At 39.5% G+C, this 22,037-nt stretch overlaps 1 protein-coding gene across 7 annotated transcripts in view; it reads right to left on the minus strand.

The window, feature by feature from the left end:
- The window catches only part of LOC128705515 (uncharacterized), a 246,038-nt gene that overhangs the window by 57,449 nt on the left and 166,552 nt on the right, over positions 1 to 22,037 (minus strand). For 5 of the 7 annotated variants that reach the window (XM_053800711.2, XM_053800693.2, XM_053800687.2 and 2 more), the window contains 5 exons: positions 20,815 to 20,920; positions 15,813 to 16,034; positions 4,920 to 5,139; positions 1,121 to 4,748; positions 899 to 1,008 (listed from right to left, as the gene is read on the minus strand). In XM_053800711.2, the coding sequence (XP_053656686.2) occupies positions 899 to 1,008; positions 1,121 to 4,748; positions 4,920 to 5,139; positions 15,813 to 16,034; positions 20,815 to 20,920 (4,286 nt within the window). The remainder of the gene's footprint in view (positions 1 to 898; positions 1,009 to 1,120; positions 4,749 to 4,919; positions 5,140 to 15,812; positions 16,035 to 20,814; positions 20,921 to 22,037) is intronic. The other 2 variants (XM_070092288.1, XM_053800705.2) reach the window with 2 other exon arrangements.

The raw sequence follows: 22,037 nt of genomic DNA on the forward strand, positions 1-22,037 counted from the left end.
AAAGAAAAACAGAAGTTTCTCTTTATAACTTTAGTAATGTATACAGGAGAAAGGGTTACTAGCCCCTTGCTCCTGGCATTTTAGTCGCCTCTTACGACACGCACGACTTATGGAGGAAGAATTCTGCTCCACTTTCCCATGGAAATAAGATGAAAAGAACAAGAAGTAGTAAAAAAATAAAAGAAAACCCAGAGGGCTGTGTATATACTTGCTTGTACATGCACATGTAGTGTGACCTAAGTGTAAGTAGAAATAACAAGATGTACCTGAAATCTTGCATGTATATGAGACAGAAAAAAAGATACCAACAATCCTACCATCATGTAAAACAATTACAGGCTTTCGTTTTACACTCACTTGGCAGAACGGTAGTACCTCCCTGGGTGGTTGCTGTCTACCAACCTACTACATTATTTACAGTGTGAAATATGCACAGCAAATATGCTAGGTAAAAGGACACAAGTGCATCTAATGTGACGTTGTATTGTAGCAACATTTTGCTCTCCAGGAGCTTTGTCATGCTCCTGGAGAGTGAAACATTGCCACAATAAAATGTCACTTTAATTGCACTTGTGTCCCTTTAACACACCGGCCGTATCCCACCGAGGCAGGGTGGCCCAAAAGGAAAAACGAAAGTTTCTCCTTTTACATTTAGTAGTATATAAAGGAGAAGGGGTTACTAGCCCCTTGCTCCTAGCATTTTAGTTGCCTCTTACAACACGCATGGCTTACGGAGGAAGAATTCTGTTCCACTTCCCCATGGAGAGAACAGGAAATAAACAAGAACTAGTAAGAAAATAGAAGAAAACACAGAGGGGTATGTACATATTGTGTAACATATTGTGTGTAACATATTGTCAGTAATTCTACCAACATTAATGCACTGTGAATACTTTACCTTCAGAAAACTGATCAAGCTTGGTGGTGTCGCCTAGACATTCTAATTCAACTTCAGATGAATCTCTGCCAGACTTGCTAGAGTCATCCAACTTGGCTGTTTCAGTGTCCCTGGTGATGATAATTTACTTAATACATACATATGCTTGTATATTAAGAGAAAATAAAATATACACAATTCTATACATAGAATTCTTTCAAATTTTCAGTCAAAAAGCCTTACCCTCTAGGTGAATCTGATATATTTGAGATAATACTCTCTGGAGTGGTTGGTGGAGTATTGTCCATGACCGTTGTTTGAGCAGACGACTGACCACTCCCAGTTCCTGCCATAGCACCAGCATTACTTGATGTAGAAGCTCCTGTTGAGGCACCAACTGAAACACTGATGCCACTGCAATTTCTTACATTTCCTGACACAGTTGTAGCAGCTACTATGGTTAAGTTAGGATTTAGTACTGCATTATTAACACTAGACACAGGCCTGGATATCTGTTGGAATTGCTGGTCTTGGTGCTGAGGTTGCTCTTGGTGGCGGAGGGAGCAATGCTGTTGCAACTGTTCGGGATGTTGACGCAGGGGTGGGGGTGCATTATGTTGCGAATATGAATATTGCTGAGAATGTTGGTGTGGTGGTGGCAGTGGAGGTGGTGGCGGTGGCGGCGGTGGTGGTGGGGATTGTTGTTGTTGTTGTTGTTGTTGTTGTTGTTGTTGTTGTTGTTGTTGTTGCTGCTGCTGCTGCTGCTGCTGATGCTGCTGTTGTTGTGGATGCTGCTGTTGTTGATGCTGCTGTTGTGGATGTTGCTGTTGCTGCTGAGTTTTCTGGTGATTCTGCTGTTGCACATGGTGCTGATGCTGATTTACTTTCAGCTGTGTTTGTTGCTGCTGTTGAACTTGGTGGTGGTGTGCTTTAATTTGGTGGTGCTGTTGCACCTGTGAGTGTTGTGGATGAACTTGAGATTTATGTTGTTGCTGCAGTTGTGGATTTTGTTGTTTCTGCATCACTGATGAATTCTCCTGCTGTTGCACTTGTCCAAGTTTCTGCTGTTGCCCTTGTAGATTTTGCTGATGTACCTGAGGGCTTTGTTGTGGTTGCCCCTGTAAATGCTGCTGTAGATGTCCTGAGAAATGTTGCTTTTGTCCTGGATTCTGTTGCTGTGTTTGAGTGTGTGGCTGTTGTTGTTGTTGTTGTTGTTGTTGTTGTTGCTGCTGCTGCTGCTGCTGCTGCTGTTGCATCTGTGAGTGGTGGTGATGCTGTACATGTTGATGGGTTTGTTGTTGAGTCTGCTGCTGTGGAACCTGTTGCTGCTGCTGCTGCTGCTGCTGCTGGACTTGTTGTTTCTGTAACTGTGTGTGTTGTACCTGTGACTGCTGCATTTTTTGTTGAAGTTGAATTTGCTGCTGCTGAATCTTTTGAGGACAGGCCTGGTGTACCTGAGGAATCACAAGTTGATGTTTTTGTTGCAGGACAATTGGCTGTGACTGTTTTAGAGCCTGCTTCAACTGGTGTTGAGAAGGTAACTGTTGTTGAGAGAGAAGTTGTGAAGATTGTAGAGTTGAAGGTTGGTGAGAGGCAGATGCTACTGTTTGCCCAACGGGAACTGGCCCTCTTTTACCAAAACTGCTGCCTGTGGGAACACTGGCAAAGGGCATTTCATTCTTTAGATCAGGATGCTGCTGAGGCTCTGAATCGGTTGCAACAGCATCATGTGTCATAGGACTACCAGGTGGAATAGTTTCTTTGCACAATAAATCACCCAATCCTGTTTCTACTTCTTCCTCTACTCGTTTTGGGGTGGCGGAAGCTCTGGGCTTCTTTCTGAGATGTTTTGTATCATCCTCTTGCTCTTCTGTCTCTTGGGTTTTGGCTAACTCTTTGCTTAATTTGCCTTTCAAAGATGTCTGAATCACTGCCTCTTCCTCTTCCTCTTCGTCATCTTCCTCTTCCTCTCCATCTTCCTCTTCCTCATCCTCTGCATCTTCATCTTCATCTTCCTCCTCCTCCTTCTCATCGTCTATCACCTCACTGTAATGACCACCACCACCATCGTCATCATCATCGTCATCATCATCATCTAAATCTTCACTTTTACTTCTTGCATTTTCTCTTTCTATGTCTGACACCAGCTTCTGTAAACTTCGCACAAGTTTCTCTCCTTCACCATACAACCGTCCTCGTCTAGACCTCCTCTCAATATCAGGTCTTGACAGTCTGCTATCGGAATCAGATTCCTCAGAGGTGTCGTGGACAAACTGACAACTCAGTGCCTTCATCCTCCCTGAGGTTCTTCTTTTCTTATCTGGGCTTAGCTTACTGTCAGTCTTACACAATTCTTCTTGCTCGTCCTGATCTTGCCGTGCTCTCTTTACAACAGCTTCAATACTTTCTTCTACTGAGCTCTCTCTCTTTATTCTATCAATATCAGAGCTACTTTGACTTAAAGAACCAGACTCACTCGTTGGCACTGTTTCTATGGAAGGAGACTGAATATATGGTGTAGTAACTCTTGGAAGTATGTCCTTCAATTTTTCATTGTTTTCTGAGCGATTCAAAAGGTGAGGAAATATATGTTGCTGCCTCTGTGAGAAGGGAATAACTTTAGCATCTGCTTTCTCATCAGTCTTAGTTGGAAGAGGTGATTTCTCAGCTTTAACATCAAATGTTTGTTTAGGAACAGGCTTGGCCAAGGCTTTAGACTCAATAACTGTCATAACAGCCTGAGTGAGAAGATGTGGAGAGCCAATAGCCTTTGAAAGTGATGCAACTGGCCTTTCTATATTAGCAATTGATTTAGTCTTCACTGGAATCATGTGAAATCTTATAGGTTCCTTTAAAGGAGATGGGGATTTAGAAGAATCAGCTGGACTTGATTTTGGCGAAGGGCTTTTTGAAAATTCTGGCTTGATAATTTTTGCTTCTGGTATGGATACCACTGATGGTTCAACCTTCAATGGTGTGTCCCTCTTTAAAAGCACTTTTCCAGGTGGAGTTATAATTGCTGTTACAGCAATTGTATCTTTTTTATCAGGTGTTATATTCCCTTCAGATTGTACAAGAATATTTTCTTTACTATCAGGAAGAGATCTCTTAACTGGTGATTCTCTAGGAAGAACCAATCGTTTCTGAGGACTTGGCGAAGTATCACTATCAGATTCTGTCTTCTCACTTTCGCCTTCCTTAATATCCTTTCTAGGTCTCATCTTCTTCTTGTCCTTACTTTCAGCTTCAGCTTCTTCACTAGCCACAACACCAATATTCGTCTTTATCCTGACATCTTTTCTTGCACGCATCTCGCCAAAATCAAATGGTTCAGGTTCTTTAAATTCATAAATATCATCTTCTAGAGATTCCAACTTTGGTGATAATAGTTTTGTTGCATCTTGCATAATTGGCTTTACTGGAGATTCTGTAATTCTCTTGGGAAGAGCCTCTAAACACTGTTTAACAGGAGACTCTGAGCTTTTCTTTTCGGCTGCTGTATATGTGGCAGGCAGCACTGGTATTAATCTTGGGGTCGTCTCTTTCAAAACACGGTCTTCTTCTTTTTTAATAGGTTTATCAAGACCTTTCATTTCTGACATAATGGCATTTAAATCTATATCCTTTCCACAGGGCTCCTGCTCTTCCTCTTCTTCCTTTACCTCTACTATCTGAGTTTTCATTTGAGTTTCCTTTGGGGTTTTATCCATACTACAATTATTTATGGTGGGTTCTGAGGTAGGAGTGGAAGAAGCAGAGGAGGATGCTGAGATGGCAGTACTACGTCGCTCAGAACTAGCTCTAGTGCGAGATTTTTCTGATCCTGTATCAACATCAGACTCATAATCTTCACTGTCACTCTCTGTGGTTCCTGAAAAAAATAGCAATTTATTCATTATTATAAGCTAAACATGGATGAAAATATGTTCTACACATTTATCCTATACTTACTGTTAAATGTATAGTATTGCAATAAATTTTTCTTAACCAACTGCAGTACTGTAACATTAAATCCCTTTTCCTGATCAAGCTATTATCTCACCTGTGATGGCATGTCTGGTACGTCTCTGGTCTAAAGAAGAAGGACTATCTGGCTGCGAAGGTCCCCTGTCTCGTGTTGCCCTTGTGCTGGGGCCTGATACATTGCTGGTGCAGCTAGTGTCACTTTTTTCACTACGCTCACTTTCACGTCTCTCACGCATGCTCCCAGGGGGTCTCCCACGCTTGCCAATACTTGCCTTTGGAGAAGCAGTAGATTGAGCCTGGTAAAATAATGGCAACTTAGCTAATTTATAATGACTAGAAAAAATATAACACTGATCCCCCAGATGAATACTTTCACTAAATATACAATATACACACATCCAAGCCACTCAACAGAATATACGAGAATGTAAGGGACTTAGAAGTGACAACGTCCAAAGATCTTAGATACAAAGTTCACAGCAGTGATCAAAGAAAATAATTGGCTCAATATCAAGAATCATGAAAATAAGCAATGATCAGCCAATGATGATGATGATGATGATGATTTTGAAGGTGCTCATACTCCTTAGCAAGCAAAGAACATAGGTGTGAAACAATCACTTGTAGGCAGAGAAGTTGACCATCTCAAGAAAAAATCTACTATTCAGAATACTTATTAATAAAGATGCAGAGCAAATTATTTATTAATATTAACACTTTTGGAAGGTCATTCCTCCTGTTCTTCTAAGCCAAAACTAAAACACTGATCAAGCATTCTTTGTTCACTTCTAGATATTCAGAAAAAGAGTATAACAAGATATGAGCAATTTGCAAGACTAGGTGCATCATAATACATTGTTATACATGTATTTTATTAACACATCGGCCGATTCCCACCAAGGCAGGGTGGCCCTAAAAAGTAAAACTTTCATCATCATTCACTCCATCACTGTCTTGCCAGAGGAGCACTTACACTACAGTTATAAAACTGATTCAGAGTGCAGACACTGTACTTCCCATCTCCAGGACTCAAGACAGCCCTGATGGTTTCCCTGAATCCCTTCATAAATGTTACTTTGCTCACACTCTAACAGCACATAAAGTATTAAAAACCATTTGTCTCTATTCACTCCTATTATATATGCTCATGCATACTTGCTGGAAGTCCAAGCCCCTCACCCACAAAACCTCCTTTACCCCCTCCCTCCAACCTTTCCTAGGCTGACCCCTACCCCACCTTCCCTCCACTACAGATTTATACACTCTCAAAGTCATTCTGTTTTGTCCCATTCTCTCGACATGTCCGAACCACCTCAACAACCCCTCCTCAGCCCTCTGGATATTAGTTTTGGTAATCCTGCACCTCCTCCTAATTTCCAACCTACGAATTCTCTGCATTACATTCACCCCACACATTGCCCTCAGACATGACATCTCCACTGCCTTCAGCCTTCTCTTTGTTGCAATATTCACCACCCATGCTTCACACCCACATAAGAATTGGCATAACTATACTCTCGTACATTCCCCTTTTTGCTCCCATGGACAAAGTTCTTTGTCTCCAAAGACTCCTAAGTGCACAACTTACCCTTTTGCCCTCATCAATTCACCTCGTCCTTCATAGACTGACACGTACACTCCTAAATATCTGAATACATTCACGTCATCCATACTCACTCTCTCTCCAATCTAATATCCAATCTTTCATCACCTAATCTTTTCATCCTCATCACCCTACTCTTTCCTATATTCACTTTTAATTTTCTTCTTATACATGCCCTACCAAACACATCCACCAACCTAGGCAACTTCTCCTCAGAATCTCCCAAAAGCACAGTGTCATCAGCAAAGAGCAACTGTGACAATTCCCACTTAGTGTTAGATTCTTTATCTTTTTAACCCCACACCTCTTGCCAAGACCCGCACATTCACTTGCCTTACAACCCTATCTATAAATATATTGAACAACCACGGTGACATCGCACATCCTTGTCTAAGCCCTACTTTTACTGGGAAATAATCTCCCACTATCTTTTTTTTTTTCAACAAACCGGCCGTATCCCACCGAGGTAGGGTGACCCAAAAAGAAAGAAAATCCCCAAAAAGAAAATACTTTCATCATCATTCAACACATTCACCTCACTCATACACAATCACTGTCTTTGCAGAGGTCCCCAGATACAACAGTTTAGAAGCATATCCCAAACCCCTCCTTTAAAGAGGAGGCATGGAACTTCACATTTCCAGGACTCAAGTCCGACTATATAAAAATAACTGGTTTTCCTGAATCCCTTCACTAAATATTACCCTGCTTAAATATTACCCTGCTCACACTCCAACAGCTCATAAGGTTTCATAAACCATTCATCTTCATTGGCTCCTATCTAACAAGCTCATGCCCCTTGCCCACAAAACCTCTTTTACCCCCTCCCTCCAACCTTTTCGAGGACGACCCTCACCCCACATTCCTTCCTCTACAGATTTATAGGCTCTCCATGTCATTCTACTTTTATCCATTCTCTCTAAATGATCAAACCACCTCAACAACCCCTCTTCAGCCCTCTAATACTTTTATTAACTCCATACCTCCTAATTTCCACCACTCTGAATTTTCTGCATAATATTTACACCATACATTGCCCTTAGACAGGACATCTTCATTGCCTCTGTCCACCTCCTCGCTGCAGCATTTATAACCCAAGCTTCAAACCCATATAAGAGAGTTGGTACCATTATACTTTCATACAATCCCTTCTCTGCCTCCACAGATAACGTTTTTTGTCACCACATATACCTCAACGCACCACTCACCTTTTTTTCTTCATCAATTCTATGGTTAACCTCATCCTTCATAAACCCATCCATTGACACATCAACTCCCAAATATCTGAAAACATTCACTTCCATACTTCCTCTCTCCAATGTGATATCCAATTTTCCTTTACCTAAATCATTTGATACCCTCATCACCTTACTCTTATCTAATGTTCACTTACAATTTTCTACCTTTACACACCCTCCCAAACTCGTCCACTAGCCTTTGCAACTTTTCTTTCGAATCTCCCATAAGCAGAGTATCAACAGCAAAAAATAACTGTCAACTCCCACTTTGTATTTGATTCCCCATAATTTAATCCCACCCCTCTCCCCAACACCTTATCATTTACTTGTTTTACAATCCCATCTATAACTATATTAAACCATGGTGACATTACACATCCCTGTTAAAGACCTACTTTTACCGGAAAGTAATCTCCCTCTCTTCTACACACCCTAACCTGAGCCTCACTATCCTCATAACTCTTTACAGCATTTAGTAGGTTACTACCTATTCCATATACTTGCAACATCTGCCACATTGCTCTCCTATCCACTATCATATGCTTTTTCTAAATCCAGAAATGCAATGAAAACTTCCCTACCTTTATCTAAATACTGATCACATATATGCTTCAATGTAAACACTTGATCTACACATTCCCTACCCACTCTAAAACCTCCTTACTCATCTGCAATCCTACTCTCTGTCTTACCTCTAATTCTTTCAATAATAACCCTACCGTAAACTTTTCCTGGTATACTCAGTAAACTTATTCATCTGTAATTTTTACAATCTCTTTTGTCCCCCCTTCCCTTTGTATAAAGGAACTATACATGTTCTCTGCCAATCCCTAGGTACCTTCTCCTCTTTCATACATTTATCAAACAAAAATATCAACCACTCCAACACTATATCCTCCCCTGCTTTTAACACCTCTGTCATGATCCCGTCAGTTCCAGCTGCTTTACCCCCTTTCATTCTATGTAATGCCTCATGCACCTCCCCCACACTCACATCTTGTTGTTCTTCACTTCTTAAAGATCTTATACTTCCCTGGCCAGTGTATGAAATTACTGCCTCCCTTTCTTCATCGACATTTAAGTTCCTCAAAATATTCCCACCATCTACCCAATACCTCCAGCTCCCCATCTACTAACTCCCTTACTCTGTTTTTAACTGATAAATCCATTTGTTCCCTAGGCTTTCTTAACTTGTTTATCTCACTCCAAAATTAAAATAAGAATTCTGGAGGTCGCTGCCACAACCTGGCCAGTACGACATAGTATAGACACAGAATATCGACTTAAAATACTACCTTAAGATAGCTACCATCATGGCAAGGATCACTATTTCTCTAAATAACACAATTAATACCTAGGCTCAAAGTACACAAAATAAACTAGTACATGGCAAACAACTGAGGCCTCCTAACATTGAATTGCCTTTGATTGACAGGCTAAATTATCTGCACCATTCATTTAGAACTAAATGAATACAGAGCTTTACTAAGCCCCTAAATATTGTACTGGAGTTTAACCCTTTCAGGGTCCAGAGGCCAAATTTCAAAGTGTGCACCAGTGTCCAAGAATTTTCAAAAAATTATTTTGTTATTTTTTCTGGTGAAATGGTGGAGAATCTTTTTCTGAAGGTAATAAAACAAAAAGTACAAAATTTGATGGAAAACTGGCGAAATTATGCTCTCGTGAATTTTGATGTGTCAGCGACATTCGTGCATCGGCGATTTTGCCGACTTTGACTTCAATTTTAGGCCAATTACATTATTCCAGTCGACCAAATTCTTAGCTATTTCACTAGTATTACTTCTGTTCTATCGAATGAGCACAAGAAATCGCTAAGTCAACTGTTTCAACTACAAAACAAACTGATCGGAAATTGGTAATTTGGCCAATTTAACCCTTTGAGGGTTTTCGTCGTACTAGTACGTCTTACGCGTAGGGGTTTTTGTCGTACTAGTACGCATAAATTCTAGCGGCCTCAAATCTCACAGGAAAAGGCTGATAAGCCTAGATGTGAGAGAATGGGTCTGTGTGGTGGGTGTGCGCAGTAGGAAAAAAATCTGGGACCCAGTGGTGCATTGTGGGAATGCCATCATAGTACACAATTTCCACCGTGCCCTGTGGTAAGAAGTTCCTCACTCCTCGGCGAATTGGGACACTTTTGTTCCCCAGTGACAGTTCTAATACAGATGGAAGTGACAGTGAAGATGAGTTTCAAGGTTCTGGTGAGGTTTTGACCGAAACTAATGACCATAATATGGGTAATAGTGAGGAAAACCCAGACAACCCACAGCCTTCCACCTCTGGTGCTGGGCCGTCGTTCAGTTGTACCAGAATCAAAGAGGAAACTCCTATTTCCCAAAATCCCAGACTCAGATGTGAGCATTGGTGATGATAGTGATAGTGATTATGAACTACAAGATCTTCAAACTTGTTCCAAGAATGGAGGAGGAGGAGGAGGAGGAGGCAGAGGAGGAGGAGGCAAGAGGAGGAGGAGGCAAGAGGAGGAGGAGGCAAGAGGAGGAGGAGGCAGAGGAGGAGGAGGAGGAGGAGGAAGAGGAGGAAGAAGAAGAGGAGGAGGAGGAGGAAGAAGAGGAGGAGGAGGAAGAGGAGGAGGAGGAAGAAGAAGAATACGTAATGATAACAATAATACATAATAATAATACATAATAATAATAATACATAATAATAATAATAATAATAATAATAATAATAATAATAATAATAATAAATACATAATAATAATAATAGGTAATAATAATAATATGTAATAATAAATGTTCACCCATGACAGTAACAAGATAAGGGGAGATAACATCTGATAAGTGCTGACGTTTGATGAGGGTAAATGAGGGTAGAGCTGATGCCAAAAGATGAGATGAACATCGCCCTCCCTTTGTTTTTGCTGGTATACTAACATTTCTGTCTGTCTATTTGCCTGTCTGTCAAGCTCCCTGTCTATCCATCTAGCTCTCTGTCTCAGAGAGCCACAAGACTGCCTCATCACTTTTACTCACATCTTCAAGCAGAGTATAGCACTTTGTCTGGGTTTCTTGGGTTATCCTAGGTAATTTATACCATGTATTCTTGTATTTATGTGTACCTGTGAGACAGAGATAGACAGACAGATAGAATGAGGGAGAAAGATAATTAGATAGAATGGAGGAGGGGAAGCAGCATCCGACCCCATTGTTTTGACAGGCCGAGGGGGAAAGAGTAATGAGCTAATATGTCACTTTGACAGCTGCGGACTCCTTGTAATTTACACTATGGACAAGGAGGAGAAGGAGTAGGGGGAAGAGGAAGAAGAGGAGGAGGAGGAGGAGGAAGAGGAGGAGGAGGAAGAGGAGGAGAAGGAAGAGGAAGAGTAGGAGGAAGAGGAATAAGAGGAAGAGGAGGAGGAAGAGGAATAGTACGAGGAAGATTAGGGGGAAGAGGAGGAAGAGGAAGAAGAGGAGGAGGAGGAAGAGTAGGAGGAAGAGGAAGAAGAGGAGGAGGAGGAAGAGGAGGAGGAGGAAGAGGAAGAGTAGGAGGAAGAGGAAGAGGAGGAAGAGGAAGAGTATGAGGAAGAGTAGGGGGAAGAGGAGGAAGAGGAAGAAGAGGAGGAGGAGGGTGGAACACTAGTACACTGGTACTGGTACACTAACATTTCTGTCTGTCTATTTGTCTGTCTGTCAATCTCCCTGTCTATCTGTCTATCCGTCTAGCTCTCTGTCTCAGAGAGCCACAAGACTGTGTCATCATTTTTACTCACATCTTCAAGCAGAGTATAGCACTTTGTCTGGATTTCTTGGGTTATCCTAGGTAATTTATACTATGTATACTTGTATTTATGTGTACCTGTAAGACAGAGATAGATAGACAGATAGAAAGAGAGAGACAGATTGAAAGAGATAGAATGAGGGAGAAAGATAAAACACCATTGTGTATGACACCATGTTTCAGAGTTACACAAGCTGCAGAACTAATAGGAATATGTTCAGTGACTGTATATTGGTATATATATTATAGAACAATAATAATAAACAATGTTTTGTATTGTTTGTTTTTGTAAACAAGTTTTGTAAACAATATATTGATAATTATGTTTGTGTGCTTATTGTGTTGTATACAACTAGTGTATATATGTACATTGCACCTTACTTTGGTCTCACAGGCCACATAAGTTATGTGAAAAAATAAAATAGTGAAAAAAACAACAAACCTTCAAATACAAGTAAACTAAAGTTTACCGGGTGAGCGGCAGTCGCCGCTGTTGCCATACGCGGCTCATTTTCTGCAAACTTCATGCATCCATATCTCCGTAAGTATTGATGGTAAATTTTTTTTGTTTATCCTATAATGTTTAGAAAAAAAAACTCTATTTTTTCATAAGAAAAAATAATTTTTTTTTTTTTTGAAATTTGGCCGACCCTGAGAACGAGTTTCGGAGAGGGCCTGTCGACCCTCAAAGGGTTAATGCAAAGTTCAAAATAAAGTGGACCCCTGGTTATCGGCCGGTTCAGTTATCGGCTGGTTTTTCGGCGCCCGGTTATCAGCCGTTCATTCGGTTATCGGCCATTTGGGAGGCGTCCATCTGCCGGCTGGGGCCGCTTGCGAGTCAGTTTGACTTTGTCTCTGGGTGAGTGAGGAAGCTTCTGCTCATTTATCCAAACATTTTGCTATAATCCATTGCTTTTTGTGGTTACTGATTGAGTGCAACTGCAAAATAAGCAACCATGTGCCCAAAAAAACACGTTACATAGTATATAAAAGCATGCAATGTTTATATGCGATGTATATTTAATAATCATCACTTGTACATTAAATGTCTTATTTTACATTAATATAGACATTTTCAATAATCCATCTATTATATCGTCTTCAAAATTAAATAAGAAACACGTTACATAGCATATAAACATGTAATGTTTATTATATGCTATGTATGTTTAATAATCACTCTTTGCCACATTAAATGTCTTATTTTATGCTAACATAGACATTTTCATTAGTCCATCTACGATATTTTCTTCAAAATTATATAAGAAACACGTTACATATCATGTAACATATAAACATAGCACATAAACATGTAATGTTTATATGTTATTGAGTGGAGAGTGGGATGGAGAGTAAACATTACGTTTTCTCTGATGCAGCGTTAGAGAAAACTGTGAATCTGGCGACTGGTGCAGTAACCGCCCTTCATATGCGTTTGTTTACAATTCTCGGCATGAATTATTCATTACTTCTCCCTTTGTTTATGATGGCATCAAAAGGTAGTTGTTAGAAACGATTAAACTCGGTGAACATGGTAATAATATGGCTGTGTAGTGTAATAATATGTCTGTGTATTGTAATATGGCTGTGTAGTGTAGCCCAGAGGGGGAGGGGGCTACATATGTGTACTGTGCCTACATCTACTGCTACCTACACTGACTTCCTACAAATTAATACTACTCACCTCTTACGCTACATTAAGACTACAAATATTTTAAGGTTAGCAATGAATGTACTGTAGCAGTAAATGACAGATTAAAGAGGTGTGTGCAATGTGGAATAGGGTCCATGCTTTTGTAGAGAACCACCACCCTGACCAAGCTGAAACAAGCCATATCTGCAACATTTTCAGTGACAAAACCCTGTCCCATGTCAGGGAAATCTTAGAGAGATGCAAGAAACAAACCTGTATGGACAGATTTGTTGCGAGACAGGGGTCCAGTGACTCTCAAGCTGGTCCTAGTGGCATTAAAAGACAAAGAAGAGAAGTAACCCCAGAGAAGGCTTTGCTACCTGAAGTCTGTATGGAGGGGAAGTCCTCTTCCAAACACTAACCCTTTCAGGGTCCACAAGCCCTCTCAGAGACTTGTTCTCAGGGTCCCTCAAATTTCAAAAAAAAAAAAAAAATTATTTTTTTCTTATGAAAAGACAGAGAATCTTTTCCCGATCATAATGACACCAAAAGTATGAAATTTGATGAAAAACTTATGGAATTATGCTTTCGCGAAGTTAGTAGTCTCAACAATGTTTATGCATCGGCGATTTTGCCCACTTTGAGCCCTATTTTCGGCCAATTCCAATGTACTAGTCGACAAAAATCACAACTATTTCGCTAGAACTCCATTTTTTCTATCGAATGAGTACGGGAAACCACCATTTTACTGATTTCAACTATCCAATACAGTGGTCAGAATTTAGCAATTTTGCCAATTTCACACAAATTTCAAAAGATGCCAATTTCCAAATAGGGTCCAGAATAAACAAGAGATTCCTGGCACTAAAATAACATTTCCTCTGTTCATCAGTCACGTCCCCAGGCCCCTCTTACATTTATTTTGCCTTCTACTTTGAATTCTTATTCTCACAAAAAAAAATAAGATTTAGTGTTATGCAGACTACTGCATTAGTGTAGAAATGGTATAAATAATATCGGCACACTTGTGAAAAAATATTAGACTCGCCAGTTGACGTGTATCGGATGCTTAGCATGATTTGTTTACTTTTGAACTTTGGTAAAAATCGAACATTTCTGCTACTTTGAGCTCAATTTCAAGGTACTTTTCATTGTAAAACCAGTCAAAATCATCTCAATTTCTGTAGTATGTCTTCCATTCTATACAATGAGATCAGGAAAACTAGAATACAACAATAAATACCTTATGAAAATATAGTGCAAAGTCACTGTTTTAATCCAAAAACACGGTCAAAGTTTTTTTTCTCATTACGCACTGTGTGCCGCAGGAGTTTTTTATACTGCGCACACTGACCACATAGAACCATTCTTTTATATGTAGGCCTACCAGCTTTCTCTCACTAGATTTGAAGGCGCTAGAATTTATGCGTACTACTACGTCATGGACACTGGCACGTAAGCCGTACTAGTACGGCCGAAACCCTGAAAGGGCTAACTCCTCCCTCTTTCCTCTTCTCTATCTTCCAGAAGCCAGCATTAGCCTTCAATAAAGGTATGTAAAACTTACATTATTGTTAAAAAAAATTATTTTTTTTTTTGTGAATATTTTTGTCTGGAACGGATTAAGTGTATTTCCATTAATTCTTATGGGAAATATTAATTCGGTTTTCGGCCATTTCAGTTATCGGCCGACCTTCTGGAAGAGATTACGGCCGATAACTGAGGGTCCACTGTATTCCAATTTCAAAACAGGGTCCAGAATAAACTGTGCAGGCATTCCTGGCACTAAACTAACATTTACTCTGTTCATTAGTTGCATTTTCAGGCTTTAAAAATTAATTCCATTTTAATTTTTTATTCACATAATGAATTTTTATTCAACCAAAAAATAGAAGATTTACTGTTATGCAATATTGTAATAATTGTATAAATAATATCACCACATTTGTGAATGTATATTAGACCCACCAGCAGGCATGTATTAGACATGTGAGGTCATTTGTTTACTCTTGAACTTAGCAAAAATTTAACATTTCCACTACTTTGAGCTCAGTTTCAAGCAATTTTCAGTACTAAAACCAATCAAAATCATCTCTGTTTCTGTAATACATCTTCCATTCCATCAAATGAGACCAAGAAATTGCAAATACAACTATAAAAAAAAGCCATACAAAAAAACACTGCAAAGTCTGTTTTAATCGAAAATTATGGTCTCGGTTTTTTCTCTCATTATGCACTGTGTGCTGCAGGATTTGTTTTATGTGGTGCACACTTACCACATAGATATATTCTCTCATATCTAGGCCCAAATTTACCACTCACAGCTTATCAGAGTGAGCTGAGCTCATGGCGTAGATCTACGGTTTGGACCCTCAACGTAAAGCCATAGATCTACGGCATGGATCCTGAAGGAGTTAAAAACTTAAAAACTGATGCAACATTAAACATAATACTCATTATGCCCTTTTTTGTTTTAGCTATCTCTTCCCATAAAGCCATGATCCTTTTGCTCTTCTAATTAACCCCCATCCTAGCCCACTCTAATTCCCACAAGAATTTTGGCATTATGACCCCATGTAAATGTTTCAAATATGAAATTGTCCAGAAGCATCTTCGAAGAACTATCTAGTAAAGAAACAGACAACCAAATCATTAATAAAATTGCAAAAGTGACAAAGTTCTCCACCTGAGAAGGATAACTATCAGCATCTATTTAAAATGAAGAACGGAACATACGGTTATTTGTTCTTTATCCTCCTTTTTGGAATCTTTCTCTTTCTCCTTCTTTTCTTTGAGCTCTTTAGTAGCAGCAGCTCTACCCTTCCTTGCTCTGTTCTGTGACCAAGTGATGTTTTCTGCAATGCGTGGTCTTCTAATCCATTCATCATATCTGGTATTCCAGCCAAGATAATGTACATAGTACATTGGTGCATTACCTTCCTCTTCTACCTCTAACACCTGAAATTAAAAAAAAAAAAATTAGAGATTAATCTAGTTTTTTTTTAACACGTCGGCTGTTTCCCACAGAGGTAGGGTGACCCAAGAAGAAAGAAAAAAAATAACTTCCATCATCATTCAACACTTCACCATCACTCATACACAATCACTGTCTGTGCAGAGGCACTCAGATACAACAGCTTAGATATCCCTCCAAACTGCCAATATCTGAAACCTCTCCTTTAAAGTGAAAGAATTATACTTTCCACCTCCAGGACTCAAGTTTGGCTAACCGGTTTCCCTGAATCCCTTCACAAAATATTACCCTACTCACAATCCAACAGCTGGTCAGGTCCCAAAAACCATTAGTCTCCATTCACAACTAACAAGCTCATGCATGCTTGCTGGAAGTCCAACTCCCTCCAACCTTCCCAAGGATGACCCCTACTTCACCTTTCTTCCCCAACAGATTTATACACTCTCCAAGTCATTCTACTTTGCTCCATCCTCTCTAAATGACCAAACCACCTCAACAACCCTTCTTCAGCCCTCTTACTAATACTTTTAGTAACTCCACACCTCCTAATTTCCACATTATGAATTCTCTGCATAATATTTGCACCACACAGTGCTCATAGACATGACATCACTGCCTCCAGCCTCCTCCTCATTGCAGCATTTACAACCCATGCTTTGCACCTATATAAGAGTGTTGGTACCACTATACTCTCATACATCCCCTTCTTTGCTTCCATGGATAACATTTTTTTTGTCTCCACAGATACCTCAAAGCACCACTCACCTTTTTGTCTTCATCATTTCTGTTGTTAACCTCATCCTTCATAAACCTATCTCCTGACAAGTCAACTTGCAAATATCTGAAAACATTCACTTCTTCCATATTCCCTCTCTCCAATGTGATATCCAATTTTTCTTTATCTAAATCATTTGATCCCCTCATCACCTTACTCACATCCATGTTCACTTTCAACTTTCTACTTTTACACACCCCTTCTATATATACAAGTTAACTATATATTTGTTGGTAGTAGGTTGGTAGACAGCAACCACCCAGGGAGGTACTACCGTCCTGCCAAGTGAGTGTAAAACGAAAGCCTGTAATTGTTTTACATGATGGTAGGATTGCTGATGTCTTTTGTCTGTCTCATAAATATGCAAGATTACAGGCATGTCTTGCTACTTCTACTTACACTTAGGTCACACTACACATACATATACACATTTATTCATACACACTCATCTGAGTTTTCTTTGATTTTATCTTAATAGTTCTTGGTCTTATTAATTTTCCTTTTATATCCATGGGGAAGTGGAATAAGAATCTTTCCTCCGTAAGCCATGCGTGTTGTAAAAGTCAACTAAAATGCCGGGAACAATGGGCTAGTAACCCCTTTTCCTGTAAAGATTACTAAAAAGAATAAGAAGAAGAAAATTGTCAAAGTGGGAAGTCTGAATGTGCGTGGATGTTGTGCAGATGATAAGAAAGAGATGATTGTGGATGTTATGAATGAGAAGAAGCTGGATGTCCTGGCTTTAAGTGAAACAAAGCTGAAGGGGGTGGGAGAGTTTCAATGGAGAGGAATAAATGGGATTAGGTCAGGGGTTTCAAATAGAGTTAGAGCTAAAGAAGGAGTAGCAATAATGTTGAAGGATAAGCTATGGCAGGAAAAGAGGGACTATAAATGTATTAATTCAAGGATTATGTGGAGTAAAATAAAGATTGGATGTGAAAAGTGGGTTATAATAAGCGTGTATGCACCTGGAGAAGAGAGAAGTGTAGAGGAGAGAGAGAGATTTTGGGAAATGTTGAGTGAATGCGTGGGGAGTTTTGAATCAAGTGTGAGAGTAATGGTGGTTGGGGATTTCAATGCTAAAGTGGGTAAAAATGTTATGGAGGGAGTAGTAGGTAAATTTGGGGTGCCAGGGGTAAATGTAAATGGGGAGCCTTTAATTGAGCTATGTGTAGAAAGAAATTTGGTAATAAGTAATACATATTTTATGAAAAAGAGGATAAATAAATATACAAGGTATGATGTAGCACGTAATGAAAGTAGTTTATTAGATTATGTATTGGTGGATAAAAGGTTGATGGGTAGGCTCCAGGATGTACATGTTTATAGAGGGGCAACTGATATATCGGATCATTATTTAGTTGTAGCTACAGTTAGAGTAAGAGGTAGATGGGAAAAGAGGAAGGTGGCAACAACAAGTAAGAGGGAGGTGAAAGTGTATAAACTAAGGGAGGAGGAAGTTCGGGCGAGATATAAGCGACTATTGGCAGAAAGGTGGGATAGTGCAAAGATGAGTAATGGGGGGGTTGAAGAGGGTTGGAATAGTTTTAAAAATGCAGTATTAGAATGTGGGGCAGAAGTTTGTGGTTATAGGAGGGTGGGTGCAGGAGGAAAGAGGAGTGATTGGTGGAATGATGAAGTAAAGGGTGTGATAAAAGAGAAAAAGGTAGCTTATGAGAGGTTTTTACAAAGCAGAAGTGTTATAAGAAGAGCAGAATATATGGAGAGTAAAAGAAAGGTAAAGAGAGTGGTGAGAGAGTGCAAAAGGAGAGCAGATGATAGAGTGGGAGAGGCACTGTCAAGAAATTTTAATGAAAATAAGAAAAAATTTTGGAGTGAGTTAAACAAGTTAAGAAAGCCAAGGGAAAATATGGATTTGTCAGTTAAAAACAGAGTAGGGGAGTTAGTAGATGGGGAGATGGAGGTATTAGGTAGATGGCGAGAATATTTTGAGGAACTTTTAAATGTTAAGGAAGAAACAGAGGCAGTAATTTCATGCACTGGTCAGGGAGGTATACCATCTTTTAGGAGTGAAGAAGAGCAGAATGTAAGTGTGGGGGAGGTACGTGAGGCATTACGTAAAATGAAAGGGGGTAAAGCAGCTGGTACTGATGGGATCATGACAGAAATGTTAAAAGCAGGGGGGGATATAGTGTTGGAGTGGTTGGTACTTTTGTTCAATAAATGTATGAAAGAGGGGAAGGTACCTAGGGATTGGCGGAGAGCATGTATAGTCCCTTTATATAAAGGGAAAGGGGACAAAAGAGACTGTAAAAATTATAGAGGAATAAGCTTACTGAGTATACCAGGAAAAGTGTACGGTAGGGTTATAATTGAAAGAATTAGAGGTAAGACAGAATGTAGGATTGCGGATGAGCAAGGAGGTTTCAGAGTGGGTAGGGGATGTGTAGATCAAGTGTTTACATTGAAGCATATATGTGAACAGTATTTAGATAAAGGTAGGGAAGTTTTTATTGCATTTATGGATTTAGAAAAGGCATATGATAGAGTGGATAGAGGAGCAATGTGGCAGATGTTGCAAGTATATGGAATAGGTGGTAAGTTATTAAATGCTGTAAAGAGTTTTTATGAAGATAGTGAGGCTCAGGTTAGGGTGTGTAGAAGAGAGGGAGACTATTTCCCGGTAAAAGTAGGTCTTAGACAGGGATGTGTAATGTCACCATGGTTGTTTAATATATTTATAGATGGGGTTGTTAAGGAAGTAAATGCTAGGGTGTTTGGGAGAGGGGTGGGATTAAATTATGGGGAATCAAATTCAAAATGGGAATTGACACAGTTACTTTTTGCTGATGATACTGTGCTTATGGGAGATTCTAAAGAAAAATTGCAAAGGTTAGTGGATGAGTTTGGGAATGTGTGTAAAGGTAGAAAGTTGAAAGTGAACATAGAAAAGAGTAAGGTGATGAGGGTGTCAAATGATTTAGATAAAGAAAAATTGGATATCAAATTGGGGAGGAGGAGTATGGAAGAAGTGAATGTTTTCAGATACTTGGGAGTTGACGTGTCGGCGGATGGATTTATGAAGGATGAGGTTAATCATAGAATTGATGAGGGAAAAAAGGTGAGTGGTGCGTTGAGGTATATGTGGAGTCAAAAAACGTTATCTATGGAGGCAAAGAAGGGAATGTATGAAAGTATAGTAGTACCAACACTCTTATATGGGTGTGAAGCTTGGGTGGTAAATGCAGCAGCGAGGAGACGGTTGGAGGCAGTGGAGATGTCCTGTTTAAGGGCAATGTGTGGTGTAAATATTATGCAGAAAATTCGGAGTGTGGAAATTAGGAGAAGGTGTGGAGTTAATAAAAGTATTAGTCAGAGGGCAGAAGAGGGGTTGTTGAGGTGGTTTGGTCATTTAGAGAGAATGGATCAAAGTAGAATGACATGGAAAGCATATAAATCTATAGGGGAAGGAAGGCGGGGTAGGGGTCGTCCTCGAAAGGGTTGGAGAGAGGGGGTAAAGGAGGTTTTGTGGGTAAGGGGCTTGGACTTCCAGCAAGCGTGCGTGAGCGTGTTAGATAGGAGTGAATGGAGACGAATGGTACTTGGGACCTGACGATCTGTTGGAGTGTGAGCAGGGTAATATTTAGTGAAGGGATTCAGGGAAACCGGTTATTTTCATATAGTCGGACTTGAGTTCTGGAAATGGGAAGTACAATGCCTGCACTTTAAAGGAGGGGTTTGGGATATTGGCAGTTTGGAGGGATATGTTGTGTATCTTTATATGTGTATGCTTCTAGACTGTTGTATTCTGAGCACCTCTGCAAAAACAGTGATAATGTGCGAGTGTGGTGAAAGTGTTGAATGATGATGAAAGTATTTTCTTTTTGGGGATTTTCTTTCTTTTTTGGGTCACCCTGCCTCGGTGGGAGACGGCCGACTTGTTGAAAAAAAAAAAAAAAAAAAACTATATATGCTCTCTGCCACCAGTACCAAGACTGATGATTACTAATCTTGAAACTTGCCATTACCTTTGCTTCATATGTGACCTTCGACTCCTTAGCACTTGGTCCATAGAGCACCCGTAGCTTATCTCCAACACTCACAGGAACATGTGCAGGAATAAGTGCCTTCCCCCTATTGTGTGGCAAAATATAAATTAATTATTAATTTTGTACAGACCACAAATAACAATATTTACGTGCAGTTCGGAAATATTGCAAAACAAATTTTAATATCATCTCTCTCCTAAATATAAAGAAATACATGTATTCATCAACTCATTACATTTGAGAAAAGATGAATGAATAAAAAGAAACAAGCCACTTTAACCATTACAAAAGCATGCAAAATATACAATAAAAAGCTACACAAAGCAATTAAGACATATCTAGTCTGAGAAGTAAACAACAAACAATAAAATAATTAAAAAATATTGACTTTTTGGACAATGATATGTTACACTGGCAAACTACAAAACACCCTTCGGATATATGGAAAAGGAAATGTTATAAAAAATATTTTCAATGTATGGTGGATCAAAATTTGGAAATGAAGTGGTAGTGTGGTGTCCTCGCCTAAAAAGAATACGTGGACAAGACAGAAAAGTCTGAAGATAAACTACAATTCTTTCTTCTTTCAACAAACTGGCCATATCCCACCAAAGCAGGGTGGCCCAAAAACAAAAATAAAAGTTTCTTTTTTTTTAACTTTAGTAACGTATACAGGAGAAGGGGTTACTAGCCCCTTGCTCCCAGCATTTTAGTCACCTCTTACAACATTCATGGATTACGGAGGAAGAACTGTTCTACTTCCCCATGGAGAAAAAAGGAAATAAACAAGAACAAGAACTAGTAAGAAAATAGAAGAAAACCCAAACTGGTGTGTATATATATGCTTGTACATGCATGTGTAATGTGACCCAAGTGTAAGTAGAAGTAGCAAGACGTATCTGAAATCTTGCATGTTTATGAGACAGAAAAGACACCAGAAATCCTAACATCATGTAAAACAATTACAGGCTTTTGTTTTACACTCACTTGGCAGGACGGTAGCACCTCCCTGGGCGGTTGCTGTCTACCAACCTACTACCTAATATAAACTACAATTATGAGTTATTAAGACAAAGTATTAAACACACTCTTAGCTTACAGGAAACATGATAATCATATGCAAGAAGTAGAGTGAAATCTAGCAAGTCAGTCACATGACTAGCACACAGGAGGATTAAGTCTCCACCATTCCTGGCCTAGAA

This window comes from Cherax quadricarinatus, chromosome 3 (genome assembly GCF_038502225.1).
Source record: "Cherax quadricarinatus isolate ZL_2023a chromosome 3, ASM3850222v1, whole genome shotgun sequence".
Lineage (NCBI taxonomy): Eukaryota > Metazoa > Arthropoda > Malacostraca > Decapoda > Parastacidae > Cherax > Cherax quadricarinatus.